Source organism: Apteryx mantelli, chromosome 1 (genome assembly GCF_036417845.1).
Source record: "Apteryx mantelli isolate bAptMan1 chromosome 1, bAptMan1.hap1, whole genome shotgun sequence".
NCBI classification, from domain to species: Eukaryota; Metazoa; Chordata; class Aves; order Apterygiformes; family Apterygidae; genus Apteryx; species Apteryx mantelli.
In genome coordinates this window covers 99,068,349-99,092,458 of record NC_089978.1, presented here as the reverse complement: position 1 = coordinate 99,092,458, position 24,110 = coordinate 99,068,349, and the positions used below count along the sequence as shown (strand labels likewise).

Genomic DNA, 24,110 nt, shown 5'->3' with positions numbered 1-24,110 from the left:
TAATCAGACAATAAGATAGATAACACTATGAAATTTTAATCTCCTTCTGCCTTCATATAAAGTGGTATTTATGTAATATGTTCCTTGTGCGTAGTTTATAAGAAAACAAATCCCTGTCTAAATTCTGATTTCTTCTTTCTTTCCCCATACCTTTTTTTGCCCCACCGTCACTTCCTGCTTCAAGAAGTTCAAAAATGTATGACAAAAGCCAAGTCACGCTCTTGGTGGCCCAGCAGTCAGCATAAGTTTTCTTGACAATAACAGCAAAAGTATTGGGTGATGGCATGCATAGGAGAGAAGGCAACGCATTGTAACTTGTATCTTCTGGATCCACTTACAGTGCAGTGGAGTGTTTTTGAGGGATCCACTGAGCAAACACACATTCAAGCAGATATGCTTCATGTTTCTTCTGTAGCTTCTAAGCAAGAATTAGGTCATGATATACTTTAAATTCGACATTTAACTGAATATTTGGGGGAGTTTTGACATTGGCTGGCTTCTCTGTTGAATGAGAATTCAAGTTAGTAATGTTTGGGAAAGCAATACTGAATTACACTGTTCTGTTAAATGAAGTAACTATCTGTAAAAGTCAGTATACGTGTGTGAAAGGGATGTAAATTTTGGCAGAAAACAAATATGGTGGGTTTAAAGTAAGTAGAATTATCAAAATACATATGCTATTTGAGATGTTTATAAAATTAGTTGCATTGCATTATCTTGCATGATAAGCTAACTAAGAGAAGCCATATCATACTTTCCTCCAACAGTTTGATTATAAAGCTGTTGCTGACAAACTCTTTGAATTGGCGAGCAAGAAAAATACACCTGCCTTTAACAGAAAGCGTCTGTACAAGCTGGTCAAAAAGTGAGTTCTTTTGAAATACACCTTGCATGTGCTGGCTTGTCCCAAGCAGCTTTGACTTCTTTTTCTGCTCACTCTCTTGTCCTGGTAATGTCAGGAAGTTTGAGAGAAGCTTTCTGGTCCTGTTCCAGCTATTAACTATCCAGTATGTTTGCTTAAAAATAAGCATTCCCTGTGAGAACAAGCTCTCTATCCTAGATGTTTACAGATCTGGTATGGGTAACTTTTTCTGTGGAATTCTGGAAACAATGCCAATTTTAGGTTTGTTCCATACACTGAGAACCATTTGGTCCTATCTACTTACAAGTGTTTAAAAATAAACCAGCCTCCGCATCTTCAACAGGCAAGCCACGCTTGCTGCCTTCCACAGGAGCAAGGAACTGTTGACTGTAGTATGTGGTGCACAATGACTGCTAGCTCAAGTACAGGTGGCATTGGGGCAGGCTTATCTCACAGCGCTGGATAACATGCATATGGTATCTGTAGCCTGTGCTACTGCTGCTTATTGGTACTAGACATTGCAGCTAGCTCAGGTACATCTACGCTGGGTAGATTTGTATCTCAGGATGCAACCTTAGACTGTGTGTGACACAAGTTGCAGATACGGGAGAAGTGTTGAATTGCTCTTTTCTCGAGACTGTTTCAGTGGTTTGGGTTGAGCTTTTGGGTTTTTGAGGCAGTTCTCTCCAGGAATGAGCTCCTTATAACTTCCTGTGTAAAATGTATTGTTCCTATTTTAACAAAAGCTTAAGTAGTACAGTGACACTGTGCTGCTAGTGTTATAATTGGTTCTAAAGCAGTAATACTGTTTTGTTTTTTCTTTTCTCTCTCCTGCCTTACCTCCAGGTTCCAGGATTTAGCGGAAGGTAAGGACTGAGCAGCATACAGAAACAACAGTTTCTTTTCATTAAAGGATACGTAATGCTCCCCATACAACGTGTATTGCAAATCTTTGTTGTTTTTTCTTTTAAGATGTGTTTTAAGGATATCAGGGGCTTTTTTCCAAACCTCACTAAGACACATCTTGCACATTCTTGTGGAGATGGTCAGATTCCCTTCACAATTCAAGCTACTCTGTACTTTGCCCTTAAATGAGAGATAATTGGTTTTACTCAAAAAAAGTAGGAATTACTTGTATTAGTATCTACTGGGTTGAATATGGAGTTGATTTTCTTCCTGGGAGTTGTGCCGTATATGAACAGCAACATAGAAAATACCATTGGTTTTCAGATATTCTATCCTTTCTCCTCAACAGGAATCTTCCCCCAAGATATTCCCGAAGATGTTTCTACAGATGAAGATGATGATACGTTCAGTAGGGGAAAGCGAAAGAGAAAAACTCTCAAGCCTTTGGAGAAAAACAAGTTGGAAAAAGTAAAAGGTAAGACAAGGCCAATCTTTCAAGAGAGATGATCTGCAACCACTTGTGTAATTTGGCAATATATCAGATGTCAACTGTTTTAAAGAAAGCATAACCTGTTATTCCGGATGTGCTGTTTTCTGTCAAATAGCAGTGAAGATTAAATGTGAAATTAAGGTCTCTTTGAAAGTGATGGGAATCTTGTCACTGACTTTGAGGCAAGAATTGCCTCAGAAATGACAGTCAAAGGCAGAATTGGAAGCAGTTGTTTGCATTACTCCATCAAATAGTTACATTTACTATAGGTACACAGAAACACATCAGTCTCCTTGAAATAGAGTGACTGTTACAATATAGGAATTTGGGAGTGTTTCTGGAAAGGTGACTCAGAAAAGAGTTACTGAGAAGCACCTTTAAGGCTATCATGACTTTTACTGACATGGCATGAGCCCAGACATTCCCAAAATATCTCACAAAACTACCGAACTCCTGAGTTGCCCTTCTGATTGACTTAACAAGTTGGTAATAACAGCTTTTTGTAGCAGTATCACTGTACAAAATAATGCTACCACAGGGAGTGGCTTAGATATCAGTTGTGGCAAGATAAGATCAGTAAAATACGAATTAGGCAAGGTTTGGGGGGAATGCAAAGTTCTTAGCAGCTGTGATATTAAAACTGTTGCACTGGCTGATAGTGGGGAAAATGGTACATCTATTTAAAAAAAAAACTAGAATAGAACTCAATTGCTGCAAGTATCTTTGTCTTTCACATCTGCATTACATGGTGTTCTTTTCGGGGTGGGTTCAGAGAAGGATGATCAAGAGACATCAAGTGCAAAGGAGGCGTCAGTTCCCCAGAAGAAGAGAAAAAAAAGGAAAAAGAGGGACGGTCCAAGTGCTGATTCTAGCACAGCTGACGGAAATTGTGAGGAGGGGATAACTGAAACATCTGGATCTAACGTTTCCAACTGGGGAAGGGTGCCAGAAAATAACAAGGGAAGGAAGAAAAAGAAATCCCTAATAAACAAGACAAATGAGACCAGAAATGTAGCAACTGAGACCAGAGATGATCACGATATCTCTGCGCAGGACAGTCCGACTGACACAGAACAGAATAAAAAGATTCAGTTGAAGAAAATAAATGCAAAAGCGCAGAATGTTCCTGTAAAGCCAGTGTGTCAAAATGGACCAGCTAATGCCAGCGAGGCAGAGGATGCCAGCCCATCTGTCACACCGTTAACTCCTAAGATTGTGAAAAAGAAACAGAAAGCAGGGACTGTCGTAATGAATGGTGATACCCTGTTGCAGCAGACTGACATGAAATCCAACGAGGAGAGCTTGCTGGGGACCCTGTCAGGAGACGTGGACTCTGAATCTGTACCCTCCAGAAAGGTCAAATTGAAGAAAAAAGCAAAACTAGGTGGTTTAGAAGGGACCAAGGTCTCCAGCCATAAAGCAGCAACCCTGAAAAAGAAGAGAAAAGTAAAAGAGATGCTAAGCTCTGTTGAAGCCAATGGAAATCTTGAGATTGCATGCAAGAAAAGCAGAAAGGGGGTAAGTAGATAGATCTGATTTTTCTCTGCTTTCCTTATGAACTGCCAGGTCAGTTTTCAAATTTGACTTCAGCTTTGTGAGTATGGGGCTTCATGAGCTGTTTGTGTGCTGATGTTATCCTGCAGTGTCACCAGAAAAATGGACTCTCAGTTCCCCAAAAATTCATGCCCAAAGCCACATTTCTACACCCTCCTGGGCATGTGCCAGCTGCTCAGCCAAAAGAACTCAGCTAGTTGAAACTATAGTTAGGGTGTGGGGCTTTTTTCCTGGGTTAATTTTTCATTTGTATTGGGTCTCTGAGCTCACTGCATGTTCACAAGGGCATGTGATGCAAGGATGGGAATGGGAAGATGGAACATCAGTTACTCCTTTTCAGCAGCAACACAGATTAGTATAAGTGCCTTGTGAAATTACCCTCTGTAATTTAAATAGTGACTTCTCTCGCTAGCTCACTTCTCCATCTTAAGGGAATTATTAATGCTGTCTGAGGGAAGTATTTGGGTGAAGAGGGAACAAAGAATATGGTATGGTGACCTTCAGTGGTTGTATGCTCACTTTTATGAATGCTCCAAATTCTTAGAAAGACAGCACTTTTTTGCTAGGAAGTTCTGATCGTAGTGTTCTTCATAAATTAATGTCTTGAAGTTTGGGAGCAAGCTATGTTTTTTCTCCCACCTGCCTAGCATACCCATTTTCTTCTTGGCAATGAGAAGCAGCAGCTTGGTTTTGCTCAGCAGTTTGCGCATCCAGAAAACATTTTGCATAGTGTATTTTTGTAGAGTGGCTGAGATGGAGAGTGCAGGGGTTCTTCCCTATCCTGCCGCTGAAATTCTTTTAATTTTACGTTTTCGGTGTATATATTTACCATAAAATGTTTAGGGAATCAGTTATTCTTGGAAGTCTTGCTGACATTCGCATGTTGGTGGAAAGAAGTTTCCTAAACCATAAATGAAGTGCTGTATACAAAACATCTCAATCTTCCTCTGACTGAAAAGTCAGATAGCAAAAGTATGTGTATGTAAGCAGCCAATCAACTCACCTCTGTTTGGCTTAGGTTTAAAACTATATGGCTAGGTAAGTAGTGCAGACTCTTATATCAACTTGATATAACCACTCGATCCTCCAAGGGTGAAAAATGCATTTTGAAACATTGCTCAGTGATATTAAAATAATTTTGTCATTTTTCTAGCTTTTGTAATAAAGCACTGAGAGGGAGAAACTCGAAACATTTCCCACCCCCCAGCAAGCGAACAGCCTTTTTCTCACTGCAAAGCTTCCAAAGTGCAAACTGTTTTGTTTCCTGTTGCCCAAATATCCCATGTTGCATATCTCTTCTTTCTTTATCTATAAAAGCTTAGTTTCTAAGAAATTATGATTATGCCACCCCCATCCCTGTTTGTAAAACTTGGCTGGAACTGGCCAGCAGATTCAAAGAACTATGGTAGGTTCAAGATCAAGTTCCTGCAAGCTTTGTGGCAAATCGGTTGTTGGAACAAATTAGCATAGCCACTGAGGGAAAGGCTGCTGCATGACCCCAACAGTTGTCTGTTGACTAGCTGGCCAGTAAGCACATAGGCTGGTGGACCAGTCTCTCTAGATGCAACTTCAAAGACATTACAGCATTCGCTGCCTCTTGCCCAGTCCAGGTAGCTGTGTATGTGTATGCATGTCTGTGTGTATGCGTGTGTGTTGGGGGTTGGAGACGTGGAGAAAAAGCTGGAAGTTATTTGAGTCAGAATGGGAATGAGAGTATTAGTGTAAGGAAAAAGTGAGCAGGGTAGAGGTTAGAACATACAAATATGGAGGAAATTAGTCTTTGCTAATTTTTCATTGCTTGAGAAATAATAATTTGTTTTATTTTCTGGTTTTAGTTATGTACTGTTGGTCTCTTGCCCAGAAAACATGTGGGGCATGTTTTGATTCTGGATTTCACAAGACAACACACCCACCCAAAGAATTAACTTCCAATATTGAGGAGGAGAAAAATCAGACATGTTCATCGTTATTTCACATTTGTCTCCAGAATTCAGGCTACGCTAAGGAAGTTAAGAGACTTGTGCCTTATTTAAAGCAGAAATGATTTTCAAATTGAAAGAATATGTATGCCTTGGACATTTTCCAAAGCATGGCTACAGGCTGCTTTAGGAATTTCTAATCTGTAGATTGCTGTAAAGCGTAGAACAACTTCCCTTCACGCTAGTCTGCAGACATCTGAGGGCCCACAGATCACAGGCTGGAAAGCTCTGGAGCAGTGTATTTCATTACTTGTGCTGCCAGTACAGGTCCTGAGAATTGTCTTGTGCTGGGGAAAAGAATTGTTTTAAATGACAATGCTCAGTACAAACTTGAGGAGAGGGCAGCAAACTGGCAGCAGTGCATGTTAGCTTGTTTTCTGAGAGTGTACACACACCTCATATTCCACGTAACTTTTTTAAAGTCTCCTTCCCAGTCTAAAGCTGGATTTGTTCACCTGTCTTATCCATCCAGAGGTATTGCAGAAGAGATCTTGCCTAAAGGCAAGAAAAGAAACATCAGCACTTGCATGTAGGAGAGCTGGGATGATTATAAGGTGGCCTCATGCGCATGAAGAAAACAGCTGTTTGCCCTCTTGATTGGCCATGTAAATGTTCTACAGGCTCCTTCTTCCTTGCTTTGTGATGGCCTTCCTATTCCAGCACAGGAATAAATATGCTGGAATAGGAAGAAAAATAAATATGTGATTTCAGTCATGCTAACTTGCAAAATTAATTCCTAAGATTTAACCATGGAGATTAGCACATGTGAGTACCAGCTAGTTCTCAGCTGTGGTGAAGCCATGGATGGTAAGCTCTGAGCCTTAATCATTGTACTAGGTATAGCTAGCTGCTGTACTTTGTACTGAGAAGACTTCTTCCTTTTCTTCTTTTACAGGAAACCAGCACTACTCTATCACCATTAAAGAAAAAGAAAGCAAAAACAGGGAGTGATTTTGTGAAATTTGAAAAATCAACTTTACCAAAGCCAGTGTTCTTCAGGAAAGCCAAAGGCACCATCTCTTCCACCAGGACCTCCATGCAGGTAATGTGATCCCACAGATGGCAGCTGAAAGTTCACACCTGTAGGCAGAGTCTGGCTGCTGACCTCTTCTCTGCCGCAGCTGAGTGCATGGCCTCACTCATGCTCTCTTTTTCACTCTGTGCTAGTCTGCTAACACACACAGTTAAAACTGGAAATGCTGTTGCATTTCCTTGCAAACAGAGTCACACATGGCTCCAGAGTCTCAGAAAATAACCTGGAGACATCTTTAAAATCTCTTCTCCCCCTCCCCTCCTTTTAAAAATACCTTTCTGTTGAAGGGACACCATTCTGAAACTGCTCATTTCACAAAAAAACAAAAGGATAAAAAGATTTTTCATTCCTGCTAAGGGACTTTGAACTTCCATTTCTTCCCATTTGTGGAGAGTAGTAACAGTACAGGGCTTTCAAAAGACTACCCCCTTTTCTAAACCTTCCTAACATATAACACCTTTTCAAGCCCTCTTTGTGCTTTGAGGCATGAGTGCAGTCAAGCCAGTGTATTTAATACACTAATATCTTCTTGTTTGTTGTCGAATTACAAAATGACCTTAGGGAGAGTATGCAACTTCTCTACAAATGGAATGTGTTTGCTTTTGGCTAGAAAGACAGTGCTGCCCTTCCTTCTGGAAGGGCCAGTATGTCAGCACTAGAGGATTGGAGGGGGGTTCTAAATCAAGTGGAGAAAGTTAGGCTGCTTTACATCAGTTTTGATGGGGTGCAAGTAAAAGAACTCGTAGCATTGCTGCAGAAATCTAACTTTATTTGCTGTCTTTATTTTGCTTCATAGTTGAATAAGCTGCAATCATCTGGCTCCAAAAAAGTCACCTTTGGCTTGAATAAAAACATGACTGCTGGTGAGTCTAACACATCTGCGTGTCTTCACACACTTCTCTCTCATAGCATGAGGAAAGAGGAAGCTGTATACACTCACACACACATACTCTCCGTCTGTCTAAAACAGAATGATTCTGATACCTTTTGGTCACAATATTTGTATATAGTTTACAAACCATCCCCAAGTCTCAGTCCAGGGGAGACGCTGAAATTCAGGACATTCTTTTCAAAAGCGAGATATGCATGTTTCCAAGGTTTTTGCATTATTGACTCACAGATGGAGCCTTACAGATTGTCACTCTGTTGCATTGTGTTTTCAGGCTCTCCATCCTGAGCCTCTTGTTCTGCAGGGTGCCTTTTAGAGAAACACATGCACTTCACATTATTCACTGCTCAGATCTCTTTCCCAGCATAAAGGTGCTGATGTGATGATGATCTCAGGCTATATCATAGTGAAATTCCAGTTTTATTTTGACTGCTTCTGATTTATGATAGTAATGCGTAAATAAGTATCAGTCCCACTCTGGATCCCACATGTACGCAGATGGCGTTTTCCCTGTTAAACTTCTGTGCTATGGAGCAAGGCATTTATTTACTTCTTTTATTCATTTAGTTATTTTTTTCCTCTCTGAGGTGTGCTATAGGCCATATTCAAATGGAGAGTAGCGGGTTTTTGATATATATGTATACATTTATGTTAACATAACACATATAAAGAGAACAAAAGCACTTCTGTGCTAGTAGAGGTGATAACCATGAGTCTCTAGAACCATGCTGTTTAACAGTAAGAATAGAGCTGCCTCTTATCCATCATCTTCTTTCAAAAGAAAGCATGATGCTTGTCAGGATACCTAGAACACTTGTTTCTGAGGAGTAGGCCAAGTGTCTCCAGTGGTCTTTGAGACCTTGGGGAATGGTTCGCAGCCTCTCTATGGTTTGCAGCAGACCCCATTCTCAAAGGGACTCTGCTAAGAGATTCAGTATACCACCCCATATCCATTTTTCTCAGTATTTTAGGTTTCTGATCTTTAGTGATGGATTCAAAGATCCAAGGCAGATTTCCTGGTTTGGGCAATTCCACAATTCATTGATGGGTCCAATTATTCCAAGAATTGTATTTCTTTAACTTGTTTGCTTGTTTTTCAACAGAATTTAAAAAGACTGACAAAAGTATCTTAGTGAGCCCAGAAGGACCCTCCCGTGTGGCTTTCAATCCTGAACAGAAACCCCCTCATGGGGTGCTGAAGTCACCCACAGGTACCCCAGCAGGAGAGCCTCAAATGAAGAAACTGTTTACTATACCAGCTAAGAAGAGACCAACTGCTATGGACTTCTTTTAAACCAACAAAAGTGGCCTACTTTTGTACAGGACATTTCGCTAACTTAGAATATTCTCTGGAGGTATTTTGAACTTTTTTATTTTTTTAAGTTAATATGAATTGTATATACAAGGTTCTGATTGTGACCTGGTACACTGCTATTTTGACACCACTTCAGCTGTATCTTGAAATACTTGTTTTGTCTAAAAAAAGAAGCAAAAGAAAAGAAACATAATCCAATCTCTGCTCAGGTTTGGTCTACAAAAGGTATGGTCTCTGTCCATGTCATTCCCAAGAGGCTTGTTCATTTAATTAAAGAATTTTCAGGGTTAAATTGTTCTGGGGATTTTTTTTGAGCCAGTTTATGAAAACTTGCACTTCATGTGATTTAACTGTCTTTCATAGAATGGATATTAAAAAGAAAGAAGACGATGTAGATTTTAAACCTACTAGTTCATGTATTTTAAAATTTTATCGCATTGTTTTTCCCATGTCATCTTTGGCATCCTGTTATTCTTCTTCTGAAAATAGTGATTACCTAGTGTCTCAGGACAGCTGAACTTGGGTAGTTCTACAGATAGTACGGAAACATTTCCTGGGATAAGAAGTGCCTAGCTAGCTGCTCAGGTGATCACTGATACCAATATACCTTCACGGTTGGTTGCCTGCTGGTTGAGAACACACACACCCCACATTATTCTTAGCAACACAAGTGCCAAAGCTGACTTACACTTGTCATAATGTAAGCTGGCTTCTTCTCTATACTGTAACTGAAGTTATGCTCTCACATAGGAGAAATCTTTGATATTTCCAGTAGGTCTTTTGCCCCTGCCCTATCCCCCCTGCTAATTTTCCTAAAGGTCTCACAAGAATCCTTTTTTTTTTTCTTCTTCTTCTTCTTCTTTAGCAGCTGGTGTCACCACATTTTACCAGAGCTCAGATCTCATTCACTGGATGAACCTTTGATTGTAGTAAAGTGAACTAGACCAGTGTAGTGCAACTTTGGTTAGGATATACATCTCTCTAAAAGCTTCAGTGTCTCTGAATACAGGGTAAAACTTTACAGCCCAGACAGCTTGGTTTTGCTTTTCATGTAAAACCAGAAGAATTCTTTCTGCAACATTTCCTTGTATTAAGTTTTTATTTGGATATTTTATTACTGCTATGCATGGTTTGTTTTTACTTTGCTTCTTTGGTAAAGAATGAGATGTACTTCTGTAACAGGCCATTAATATATTCTGAGGGGAAACTGTGAGGAAGGGGAGAGCAAATGTAAGCAAAATCTTTTTTGATATGGTGTAGTAGGTACTTAAGACTTGCTTATGCCAATAAAACATTGGCTTTGCAGCAGATCTCTACATTAGAGCTCAGCCTCAAAGCACAACCTGGTGCCAGAACAAAGTTGTTCATGAAGCTTCCCACCGGTTACTTCTGGGATCCTATAAAAGGGAGTAGGCCTATATCATTATCTTCTCTTATGATAACGGGTAAATTATTTAACTACTTCATTCAGCAACATTAAAATCTGTAACATATTTATGTACTTACATATTATTTTTACCAGTCTTTGATGCCTACTGTCCTGTGCCAAATAGCTCAGCTGGATTGAAACTGCTCCTTCATAGTTCATCTAGAATGTCTTCAAAATACTTGTGTGCTTGCAGATTGCTAACTGGTCTCAGTTGCTCAGTTCTAATCCACGACAGTTCTTCCACTGAGTTCACGACAGTCCTTGGCTTGTGTAACTGCCATGAGAGTGTTTAAAAAGTCATTTTGCCATTGTCATTGTTCATTCAAAATGAAGGACTGAATTTCAGTAGGTTTTGTTTCAGTTTGTATTGATTTGGCTGATCAGTAAAGAACTCTGGAGAATACATCTGATAAAATGAGTAATATTTGCTATTTGAGCAATTATTGTTATTTTTAAAAATCTCATTGTATATTAGCATAATTTTTTTTCTGACAAGAAAATGGTGAGTAGGATTTAACAAGGACTGTCCAATATGTTGTGCTGTTTATCTTGTATTGTGGGTAAGAAGTTTCTCGTGAAATATGCATAAAAGCATTTGAATGTGCATGGCTGTTAATGCATTATGTTGAAGATGCAGTATTCCTCCAAGGATAAAGATGCAAACAATCAGTAGGAGGATCTGGTGTGCATAGAGAAGTCCAGGATCAGGATGCATTGGGGTTGGTTTGGGGGATTTTGTTTGTTTGTTTGTTTTGCTGGGTTTTTTTGTTTTTTTGGTTTTTTTTAAATAACCTGAAATGGAAATGTATTTAAATGGCTGTCTGGATCTTTTTCTATTGGTTGTGGATCCTTTGACCTATTGCTTGTCCAAATATTTTGTCACCCACAGTGCTATATGGAGCAGGCAGAAATGGCAGTCAGCGTTTCACTAAAATTTTAGTGATGTGATTGCTTTTGGGGATTCATGCATACCATGTCTGTGCCATGATACTGATGGAATGTTTTGTAAATATGCATGAGTAGTGTGTATTGTCTTCAGTGGTGTCTGGAATTTCATTCAGGACAATATTAAAAACAGAAACCCAACATTGTCAATGCAGTTTAATCTGCATTGTTGGATTAAATTGAGTAAATTACCCAGAACATTTGGGTAGTGAAAATTCCAGTAAACACTGAAGACAAAAAAAGGAGAAATAAATGCAACATCTGGGATACCTAGTGCACAGACACAATGGTACTGTAAGGAGAGAAGTATGTATAGGAAAAAAGAAAAGCTAATCTAACTGGTTTAATGTCACTTCACAGTTTTTTGGGGTTTTTTTCATAATTTTATTTCAACTCTGTAGCTGTCAATCACATTCAGAGTTAAATTAAGGGTGGAGTTGATGTGGCATACCTTTTAAAGGACAGTATTTTGTAATGGGTGTCTCTCTACATTTTTGTTATGAATCTGATCAACTTTGTACTTCTCAAACTCTAATAGTTTATAATTCTTTATAGCTTCAAGAGAACTCAAAAGCACAAAATCATTTCCTAGCAAGGAAAAGGGTTAAAATTATATTTAAAAATAAGGGGTATGCAAAATCTTTTATAGTCTATCAAAGCTTTGTGACTTGGAAAGCATCAAATGTCTTTTTTGTCTTTTGTTTCCTGTGCTTTAGATTTAATTACAGGCAGAAAAAGAAAATCCACATGTTACTTTATGTACATCTGCAACAGCATTGTTAATACAAATATGGCATCTAAACATTAGATCATGTAGTCTAGTCCAATAAACCATCTTTGTGGACGTTGTATTTTGAGTAAATTTGGGGGGTGTAAATGGGAGAGTAGTTTTCTGGGGCGTCCTTGAAAGTACAAAGAACATTGTTCTTACATGTTCTTGCTGTCTTTTTTAAAATTTTATTATTATTGTGTAATTAACCAAAGCTGATAGACTCCAACACGTTAGAAGTAGGGTTGTGGTAGGATACGCTTGTTATACACCTTGAGCTACTGACCTTTGTAATTGGCCCATAGAGTAGATACCAGCAACTGAAAGATTGCTCAAGAGAAAACAGAGCAGGTCGAAGGCTGTTATTCCTTGACAATTAAAATTGAAAATGGATGTACCAGCGAGGGGAATTGGTTCTCCAAAGGTGTAACTGTGTGGGTGCCAAAGTAGATAAGAGATGGGCGCTCTTTAAAAGCTCTTTGCACGTTCATTAGCAGTAAAGCACCATATGGGGTTACAGTAAGAATCCCACATAGTGCTGCATCTCCACCTCAGGTACTGATGGGCCCTGCTACTGTGTGGGATGGACACAAAAGTGAACCATGTTTTTCTGACAGACAGAACTTTCAGAAATGCAAAAAACTTTTTTCAGGCAAAGTGACTTATCCACAGCAAGGGCACTAGCAAAACTTAAATATAAATCCCTCAGGTAGTATTGAAACAGATTTCTATCAGAATAAAATCCTGTAAAGATGATAGTCTTGTTACATAAATGTTTATGGATACCTAAGTTTTTAGGTGGTAGTATGTTTTGATGGTGGTGAAGACCACAGTGACAGAATACAATCTTAAATCAACTCCACACGTGCTTTTACTTTACACAGTGTCAGGTGGAAATCCTTATTTGTAGTTTAGCCGTGGGCCAAGATATGACTTACCTCAGTGCCTTATGCTGCCTTCGTGCTGTGTGGGATCTCAGTCACATTGGTGCACTACAGTACAGTGAAACTTGTACCACCTACACTGAACACAGTTCAAGTGATCATTGTATGAATCTCATGAGTCTTTATGGAATCCATGGAAGCAGATTGGACTTGGATTGGTGTTTCAGTGATCCACATTGGCTGAAGTTTCCAAGAAGGCAGAAAATGTACATCTTTGCAATGTTCTGCAAGGTAACACAAGCATGTTTTACATTTTATTCACACCACACAACTCAAAGAGAGATTTAGTGACTTTTTCAAGAGTAATATAATATCTTGCAGAACTAGAAGCTGAACCATGGAAACAGCCCTCCCTGTGGAAAAATGTCTTTGAAGTAACAAAATCCATATTTTTTTTTAAATGTAAGACTACAATTGATGTCATGATAGTTTGGACAGAGGGTATGATTGTTAACATAACTCTGTTACCCATAAAATGTTTTCAGCATGTTCGATCAGTCTGCTGGAGTCAACCATCTGTAATGGTTGCATCCCAGATTATAAATTCTCACTCAGGTAAGAGGAGTTGAAAAAATTTTTCCCTCATATCCCTGAAATAAAGACTTTGGAGATATGTGTTCTCTGCTGTAGGACTCAAACTCAAGCATTTTATATGCATAAAAGCACAGGCCAGCTTAAAAAATAATTTATTTCATCTGCAAAAATGTTGTAATACAGTTGATTATTGTGAATAAAATCTGGGGGGGGAGGGGAATACTTTTAACACAATTTTGTGCAGTGCTTTCCTTAATATAGTTACTTTATTGTCATCACTTTCTATTAGACACTGGAGAGGAAAAATCCTTAGTTCTTAACGAAACCTTATTTAGGAAGTTTAAGAAACTTTCAAAACCAGTTTTTAGACCCTGTTCACATGAATTTTACCTCAGAAGATGAATTATTTTACAGAAATTGAATTTCAAAAAGGATGCAGCTGTCCTTGTTCTGTAGATATGTTTGTTCTTTACTTGTGAGAGGCAGGCTTCTGATTTAGCCCCTCCAGATCTTGTCTCTGATATTGACCCTACGTCAGAGAAAAATACAGGAATGCTAAAGGAGGCATTTGTGAAAATCTTTCCCATACAAGACGTCTTTTCATTTTTTTTTTTCTTCTTAGATATGAACTTTAAGGCATAGGCTTTAAATCCTTCCTACAAGTCAATGTTACATGGCGACTCCTTTTGGAGGGTTAAAACAGAGAAGGGAACTTATTAGTAATATAATCCTTTTAGACTGCATGCCACTGTTTTGAAATATCACAGTGTTTTGGCATCTATATCAGCAGATACTAGCCAATTTCAGAGTTGTAAAAAAATAACAATCTCCAGTGGCTTCAGCATGAACATTTCAGAACATTCCACACACACAAAACATGTAACATGGTGTAATTACACAGTTCCTAAGCTAAGCTGTCCCTTATTTACATTTCTCTTGCAGAGGTTTGTCTTCCATAATAAAAGTAAAGCTCTGGGCAGTTTGAGTTCTGCTTACTATGTGTTTTTAACTGTGGGTAAGAGTTGTGCAGTCTTGGAAACTGTCTCGTTTGCACTTCTGCAACAGTTGTTGCTGAAGAGTTGCAGCCACTCTGTTCCTCTGGTCTGACCTTCAAAGATTACTCACAGGGCTAACCAGATGGGGAAGGTAATACTCAGCACAAAAGTATGCATGCAAGGTCAAAAAAACTTAAGAATTAAAACAGAAGGGAAAAAGATTGAAAATAGATTTCAAGATCATCTTAATACCCCAAAAGCAAGACTTGTCCTCTAAGTCTAGTAAGATTTCTTAATGCATAATTTCCTAGAATTTCTTTCTGCTTGTGGAAGCTTTAGTTTAATCAAGGCTTAGTGGGACTCTACTCTTGACCATTACTTTGTGATCCTGCTCAGAGCAGGGACACAATGCTAAAATAGCTCTTGTTGAAGAAATTTTGCTCTCTACCAGCTAGTGGGTATGAGGAAGGAATCCTTGTATTACATACCACCTCTTTGACACAAATTTGTGGAAAAATACCAGCAGTTAGGTTCTCCAGGAAAAGGAACTCCACAGTCTTATTTAAAAGAGTAGATGTACTTCCAGTCTGGAGTCACCTGTTCATCAGCTTTGCTGCTGTGATAGAACAGCAAAGTGTCAGGGATACATTTGCTGTAAAATGCAAGCTGAAACTATGAACGCTTCTATAATCCAGTATGTGTACTTGCCTCTGCAAAGTATTGCCACGGAGCAATTTCACCTCTGAAAAGAAAGCCCTCAAGTCTTTCTATTGTTAATCCTTGTGAGAGGAAGAACAGGAATCATAGATGAGGTCTGTGCTGGTTCCAGATAGGATCTCAGAAGGGAGAGATGTGGAAAGTGCCCTATCTTTCCTGCTTAGGGATCCACTCAGGAACCCTTTAAGGCAAGAGAGTAAGAAATTGCTACTTGTTACTCATAGGCTATAAAACTGGCTGTTGAGGGCCTGAACACAGTTGCTTGCTGAAAGGTAGGAAGTATTCTGTCCCTCCCTGCACACACGTATGTTAGAGCTCAGTGAATGAACTGCTCGGGGTTCAGAAGAATTTTTAATCTAAGTGAAGATAGTAAGATTCGAAGGAAAGCAATGCGAATGCCAGGCACAGGAATCTGCAGTCATCCATTGGCATGTTTAGGGCTTGCATATGATACAGGCAAATTTGCTGATTATTCCTAACCAGCCAAGGACAGTGAAGTTAAATTGCTAAAGAGCCTACCATTGCTGAGGATAATGATATGATATGCAGCTCACATATCTGCCAGGACCAGATAGCAACTCTGTCTTCGCCCATTCATCTCATGTAATCTTCACATCTTTTCTGTGTCGGTTTAGCTTATTTAGTTATAGAAGTTGTTATTCTGGTGAAAAGCCCTTTGTTATCAAACCTTCTGGTATCTTGCTGGATGTTCTTCACTGTGGTGTTTGTTCTTTTTTATGTAAGAAGTTCTCTCTTCCCTCCTTCCATCCCAGGATACCAAATTTAGGAAGATGAAAGATCTTCATAGGAAATTATCCTGTATGAAGCATCCTGCTTTCACTTAGGCAAGAGACTAAAATAAGTCCAAAACAATGTTCTGTTTTCTGGCCTTCCTTTTTCGGAAGCACGAATCTAGATTCTGTGGCTTGCACACAGTTGCATTGCTAACATTTGCATGTGTTTATGGTAATGGCCTGTATTTCTTAGATTCTCATTTTATATCTTTTGCTGAAGTTGGAAGGTGGCTACCTTTTGAATTGTTGTTTGCAGAGAGGATCTTAAGCAGCGTTGTCTTAAATTCCAGAAAAAAATGTTAATTATTCTTGTTACAAGAACGGAAGCTAATGATGACTTTCCACTGAATTTTTGCAACTTTGTCTATTTGTGTGAATTTCAATTCCGGAGGGAAGATATGTGTTTTTTTACAGATGCCAAATACATGCTAAACCAACTGCACTTTACTAGTAAGTGTTATCTAGCAAGCCTAGGATCATTCTGAAATTACTGATAGCTTTGACTGTTAAAAGTTTGATATGAAATCCTAGTCCTGCTAACATCAGTTAATTTCATCCCATCTTTGTATTTTTGTACTAAGCAGGAAAAAACAGGAGACCTTCAGAGCTAAATAGGTTAGCATTTGCTACTAGTCACAATGGTCAAAGCTACAGCAGTGAGAGGAATTGACCCCCAGTAACACAGGCAAAAGCAAGAGCAAGTTAGAAGGGAGTTTCTAGCCTGGAATAAAAGTAACATCTCTTGATTTCTGATATCTGTCTCCTATTAAGACTAATCTTGCTAATTAGTGAAATGATACTAACTGGAAAAAACTAAATAGTTTTCTTGGGAATGTAAGGCTTAATTTAAAATAAAATGTCTTTTTGTAATCACTGAAATAAAAGAACAAAATGAAATTACCATTACCCAGGTAACAGGACTAAAAATAGATACAGTATTAGTCAGCTTGCCATGTACCCCCTGCAGCTTGAACTCAAATGCAAATTTGTTCCGTTTAGATCAGCAGGGGCCTGAGTTCCCACTGCTTTGTGTGCACATTTCCCCAGGGAATAAACTGTGTAGAGACATAGCTTTGCCAAACTCATATCACTGAGCAATGGAATCTGAAGCAAGTGACTCATGACTGCAAGACGACAACATGTGATGCAAAACGCGCGCACACACACGCGCGTGCACACACGACAGACTGCTGAGAGATGCAGTTCATGACTGTGAGGTTTGTTCTCACTGCCGGGAATGGCCTTGTTCTTTTCCAGCTGTCACCAGGCTTTATAAAACAAATGCACGTACTGTGGCATTTCTGATCCAAAATCTATACCAAGCAATTTTCAAGGTTAAATAATAAAAGTTAGATACTGAAGTGTCTGTGAATTCAAACTACTAAAAGCAATGAAATCAATACATTTTTCTTCCTTCTTTTCCCCCAAGTGCCTTAAAAATGAAGCAAAACCAAAATTAAAATATTTACATGCATTTCTCTAATGCTGCTATCATGATGGCATGCTGCATTGCGCTGTATTGCATTGTAGTTGCTTGTGTCTCCTACCTCTTTGCTTGCCAGAGCAGGGTTTTGGTCTGTTGCTAGAAATGTTATATTGGTTGGCAAAGAGCTCTGCTGCCTCTTTAGCAGGGGTGAATGATTATCCAAGGAGTATAACAAACAAAAGCAGTAACTGAGGTTTAACTCCCAACACTATGAGTCACTTTTTTCCTACATTTGGTAGTAGATAATTAGCACAATAGGACTGTAACCTGAATGCATAAACATGAGCATTCAGGACCAGACTGCAAGTTGATATTAAGCACTGTAGCTTCCTTGCCTTCAGCATGAACATGCAAATTTATACCAACCAAAGGAGGCTTTCTGCTTCCTTTTCATTAACACTGACCATTTTGTTAAATGGGCACAGGAACAAGAACGTGTAGACAAGGGGATCAGCAGAAATATTTGCATACCATTACTGGAAATTGTAACAGTGTAAGGGGTGTTGCAGCCTAGAAGTTCGCAGCAAAATGTTGTTGTGTTGTTTTAGAAAGAGGAATACTATAGTTCTGAAGGAAGTGAGGCTGAGGATCAAGAATCCCACTCAGTACAATGCTGGACTGTGTTGCACTTTTAATGGTGATAGCATTTTAAAAGGAATTTTGTCATCCTTGCGCTATGAGTCATCTCGACACTCAGCCTTTTGTGTGTTATTCGTAGGAGCAGTTTCTTTTACTTCAATAAAATTGTATGATTACAAGACTGGGTCTAACATTTGGAGACTGATACATTGCACAAGCTCCCTTGGGCCCCTTTGGAAAAACCTTTTTTTGAAAATGCTCAGAATAATATATGGACCTTCTGCAAGTCAGTGATATAGAACAGATTTGAATCAGAGGTGTAAGAGAGTGGATAGTCCATTGTTAGTCTTCTGATCATGGTCTCTTAATATTTAAAATTATCTTTCTTTTTAAGATGGCTACAAAGCAAAGCTACTCTGGGATGTGGGAAGGATTGTCTGGGTCTTCATTCTGCAAAGTTTTAAAGGCTGTAAGAGAAGGGAGCACTCAGCAGTTTCCATGACTGGCTGTGGAATACAGAATTATATCATTTTCATTGTTTACTGTCTATTATAGGGACTGATTCTCTCAACTTTGAAGGCAATTGAAACATCTATGATTGTATTATATCATAGAGTGTATACTATATGAGTGTATTATAATCACTAGTGCAGTCGATATGGATTTAAGCCCAACCATCTTCCTGCAGGCTGTTTTTTTACCAACGCTAATAGCATGCCAGCCCTGCTAGTTTGCAGTTTTCTTTTATTCTAGGTTTCTGAGAAATAGCAATGATTAGTGCTCCTTTTCTATTAAAACCAGCAGCCCCAACTGCCTGTCAAAAAATTTAGAATAGCTATCCTGATTCCTCCATGTAGAACAGGTTAAATGGTAAAATCCACGTTCAGTGATCTACTTTCTTATGCTAAGAAAATGGCTCTTTCTCCACCATTACTGCCAATTCTTAACAAAACTAATAATTTTAATATAGGTCAAGTGAAAATTTGGTCCGAAACAAGAATAATGGTCCCCTCGTAAGTCAAATGCTGCAAATACTTTATTATTGTTGTGTTGCTATTACAGTCACAAATTGTTTGGTATTTTACAATGTGTCTTAGCAAACATCCAACTAACTAGCAAAAATCTGTCATAAATACAGATGATCTCCTGATTAGGGAGTGCAGAATTACAGTCTGTGCTGTTCAATTCTGCTGCCTCAAAGACTTGTTTAGGCAAGGAAAGGCTATTGATATGGCTTTTATGAAAACTTGACCTTTTATCTTCTGTGGAAGCATGTAATGATTTGGAGAATCCCTATACAAGTTACAAAATCTTCTGTGATTAAGACCCTCTCTCTATCTTTATCAAACTGAGTGCTCCATATTCCGAGCAGCCCTATATCTTTTCTACTGTGCTTATATAGAAAATCAGGTTAGTTGCAGGAGACCTTCATAGACAGATGTAGTTTTTCCTCCTGTTCCAACACAAGTTAAATATATCTTCAATATTCATAAAAGATATTTCTTCCACTAGTTACTTAAGAACAAACAAACCAAAGATGGAAACTCAGCAATCTTCCGAAGCAATCTGTTCCTGTGCTCCATAATCCTTACCTCTTCCATTATGGACATAGTCCCTTCATCTTTTTAGCTGTGTCTTATGTATTTATAGGTTGTTATCTAAGTTTGTTTTTGATTAAACTAAAGAAACCAGTTCCTCCTAGGTTGTGTGTCCTGAGCCTTGGATCATTCTTATGGCCTCTTGAATTGGTCTTTCATGAAATGCAGTTCCCCAAACTTGACAGTACTCCACCAGAAACCCTACCAATGCTGAGTGTGTGGGAAGGATTACTTCATACGTCTTGAAGGCTGTATTTCTGTTTATGAAGTCCAAAAGGTCATTACCTTTACTGCAATACTGTGACATTGTCGACTCCTGTTAAGCTTGTTGTCCACAGTAATTTTGCAATTTCTTCATGCATTAGGAGCTGGAATTCTGAAGGGCAGCAGCACAGATCTAGGAAGTAAGCAACCTGGGCAACAAATGCCCTGTAAAGATGTTTGCCCTGTCTGCTCAGGAGCAAAGCCAGAGGGCTTTGTAAAGATGTATATCATCCCCTTGGTCTGATAGCCAGCCAACTGTCCTGTGTATTACCCCAGGCCTGCCACAGGGCGTGGTGCTTTTTGCTGCTGTGACAGGCTCGGCAAAGACAAGTGAGGGAGATGTGAGCAGGATTTAGGGGAGCTGTAGAAGAAGGATATAGGAGGAACAAGGAACATTCGTGGAAGAAAAGTTGCCAGTTTTCTTCTGGACTATCCTCTCCCTTGATCATATTGTGATAATCTTCTATTCCAATTCATAATTTCCAGACACTATTCAGCTCTGACCAAGGAGAACTGCTTTGAAGGGAGAGGTTCCCTTAGTAACCCTGGCATGGGCTGACTGGGAAATTTTCTGACAAAGAGCTCAGGGACTTATGAAGGGACTGGAGTGGAATTGTGCTTGATTTGGCTGTTTTAACCAGTTCAGACTGAACAGAGCTGCCTTCACGTGAAACCTGATGAAGCAAGCAAAACCTGATCAGACAGGCCACTGCTTCAAAAGGCATGGTACAAGAGTGGGAAGCACATCTGCATCCAGGACAGATGTTGTTTTTTAATGTTCTGTATTGTTTAGGCTCTGCTTAATACTAGACTTTACTCAAAGGATAAAGCACTGTCCTTTATAGGCTTTCCCATTTACAGCTACAGAAAGATTCTTGAAAAGCATGGTTTGATTTGGAGAAACCACAGTAAAAGTTTAAGACGTCAGTATCCTTATCCTTAGTTCCTTATCCTTAGTAGGAATTGGAATCCAGGTCTTTAATCTAAGCAGAAGTGACAGACACATTATCTGTATGCCCTTGATGTACCTAGAACTTGGAAGCCAGAAGTGATACCTGCTCTACATGTTCTTCAAACCCCAGAAGCAGAGTCCAGTTACAAGGCCAGGAGCTTGAGCAGGCATCATCCCAGTAGTACTACAACAACAGCAGTAGGGAGTCAACTGTAGTAGGAAGCCTAGAGTAGCGTCTCTATTGCCTACATTTGATCTAACCTGGATGCTTTATTTATTCTAAGGAAGCCCTTTGTCACACATCAAATGGTTATTTGCTCCATGAATAGTCCTAGTAACATCCAGATTTGGGAATACCTAGGAGTTTGTCTTTTCAAACAGAGTATTACTTGAGAAGGATAGCGTAGCAGAATGCATAATGACTAAGTAGCTGAAGGCTAGCTTTACTTTCTCCTCTGACACACACTCATACTCCTGAGAAAGGGGCCTGCCTGCCTAAGGAGTAGGTGGGGCAAAGTCTTTAGAAAACCACTGCTCAGAAACTGCGTACTCACATTTAGATGAACTGCCTTCTGGAAAGGAAGGAAATTTGTTTTGCTGTCTTGGTGTTGCTTGTGGCAACTTTTTTAGTGTATAGAAATAGAGGTTTAGCCGTATTTTGTATCTTGTTGCTTGATACTCAGCTGCTGTTGAGTCACCCCCCTTGCTTATGTTTGGTTGCGTATGCAGGTTCCACTGCTTAATCCATGAAAAGACTGAAATCTTTACAGCTTAGAGTATAAGTGGGGGCATCAGTTGTTCCTCAGGGGTAAGCATGAAGACTGTTAGAAATATTTTGCCTTTGGATCTTTCAGAATAATAGGAAGAAAGTAGCAATCCTGCACAGAATTAGTTTTTTCTTAGAGAAACAGCATGTGGTCCCCTGTAGCAAACATTCTTTCACTGCCAGCAGCTGCACAGAGGAGGACAGAGCTCTGCATCTGTACCCTTGCTGCCTTCCTAGCAAGAGCTTTAGCATTGCTACCCATGCTGTAGTTTGCTTGCTCAGGTACACAATCAGCCTGGCATTAGCTATGCTCTGCTATGTGAGAGCTCCCTGACCATATTCCTTGCCCTGCCTATGTGGTCTAGTAGCTGCAGGAGTGCTGTACAAAACCTAAGGACAGACATTAATAAATGTACGATGTGTGCTTTACTTCTTGGGGAAGGAACTTGCTCTAGTGAGAATGTCAGATGTGCTTGGGCAGCTTTTAGAAAGAACAGCTGTAAATGTCAGAACATTTCCTGACACCAGCTTCGGACAATATATCAAAATCAGGAAGGGAAAGATATAGTCTGGGTAGGCACTAAAAGCACAGTACAAAACATTAATGTCAGTGCACGATCATTTTAACAGAGGCCCAGACTCTCCTGACAATACTGTGGAGCCCACAAGATGGATTTTCTTGAGTCATCCCCAGATGGAATATATGATGGTATGCGTGCATCATATGCTTGCAAGGTTAGAGAGGAGCATTGAGTCCCATTGCTGGGGAAGGGAGGAGAAGGAGGACAAAAGGACAACATCTATATTCTAACAATTGCCCTCCAGCCTGGAGGAAGGCAGAAGAAATGTTACTTTTCAGGGTATTAAGAGCTATGGAAAAAACACAGGACACTAACAACATCTCAGCATTTGCCAGGTTGTGTTTGTGGAGGCTTTAAGAGCAGCACAATGGGAGTGCAAATATTCTCTGCTCTAAATAGTAAGCAGTAGCCACTCATTTGTAAAGCACAAGATACATGTGGCAATTGCTATTAAATGAAAAACAGTGGTCACACTTCAGGCTGAATGAACAAGTTTAAGTGGGTTTCCTGTTAACTGATTGCAATGTGTAACTTGTATAGGTATGTATTACAAAACAGCCTATGTGTTCTTTGGAAGTGCATGATGAGAGAGGCATATATATGTGGCATGTGGCTTACTGCATGTATGTGTGTTTGCTTATAGTGTGTTCTGTACTTGCTTATGCAGTGTATAAAGAAGCAGAACTGGAAGCTTCTCCTGTTAAGATTGCCTAACCTTTTTCATGCAAGATCTTACATTTAGTTGTTTATAAATTTGCCAAGCTTTGAGTGTTTTCATAGCAATTTTCTGCCTTAGGTTCACTTTGGAGGAAGAGAAGGAGAGAAGACAGAGGGAAAGAAAATCAGCTAGAACAGTTAAGTCATAACTGGAAATGAGTGTTGCAGAAGATACAGAATATCCCCTCACCACATTTATGGCAATCTTTCTTTTAAAAGATGTTGGCATCTTATGCATTGGAACCCTGGATTTCTTATTTGAGGGGAAAGGGTGCTTTCACATCAAGAATGTTCATTTTGCTTACACTAGGAAAAGCAGCCCCAAATTTAACCCAGTTCATTAGCCTTTGGGAGGAAAAAAAGATTGTATATGCCCTGTTATGATTTTCTAGTACCTGAAATTCTTCAAAATTTTGTCTTCATTAAAGGGGATTTGGACTGCAGCTGCCAGTCTGGACTCTAAGCATCCCATCTGGTCTCATCACTGCAAATGGGAGCAAGGAGCCCTACTTTGTCCTCCTTTGTGAGTTCAGGTAACATCAACGAGGATTTTGCCTGCTTTGAACACAGAGGGACCAGAGTCAGACCTGTGTTGCTGGGGAGAGTGTGAGTGGGTATAGGACAAGGAGTTTGAAGTAAGAGAGAAAGATGAGACAAAAACACGGTAGGGTTAAGAGTGATGACTGGAAGTTGAGACTAGATAGTTAAGGACATGCACCAGGGAACTATGGAAAAAAAGAAAAGATGTTGGAGTTGTTGGATGTAGATGGTAGTTATTGGAGGTAGGGGAAGGAACAGAATAGCTAAAGTCAGAGGAAAAATTAGAGGGACAACTGGCACAAAATGTTAGAGAGGCAAGGGAAGAAAGTGTTGAGGAGAAAAAAGACCTGGCAAGGAGCTTTGGCTGTAGGAATATTAATATGACGAGAGGAGGTAGATTAGGACTTGGGATCCTGCAGGATGGGGAGTGACTGAGTGGTGAAAAGCAGGTAAGGAAGTTGGAGGTGGAGAA

At 39.4% G+C, this 24,110-nt stretch overlaps 1 protein-coding gene across 6 annotated transcripts in view; it reads left to right on the top strand.

Moving 5' to 3' along the window:
* The window catches only part of RRP1B (ribosomal RNA processing 1B), a 37,450-nt gene extending 13,905 nt beyond the window's left edge, over positions 1–23,545 (top strand). For 3 of the 6 annotated variants that reach the window (XM_067298188.1, XM_067298180.1, XM_067298191.1), the window contains exons 10-16: positions 768–865; positions 1,709–1,728; positions 2,118–2,243; positions 3,031–3,776; positions 6,687–6,833; positions 7,621–7,687; positions 8,817–12,246. In XM_067298188.1, the coding sequence (XP_067154289.1) occupies positions 768–865; positions 1,709–1,728; positions 2,118–2,243; positions 3,031–3,776; positions 6,687–6,833; positions 7,621–7,687; positions 8,817–9,007 (1,395 nt within the window). In that variant the 3' untranslated portion in view covers positions 9,008–12,246. The other 3 variants (XR_010884456.1, XR_010884455.1, XM_067298196.1) reach the window with 3 other exon arrangements.
* Positions 23,546–24,110: the final 565 nt, after the last annotated feature.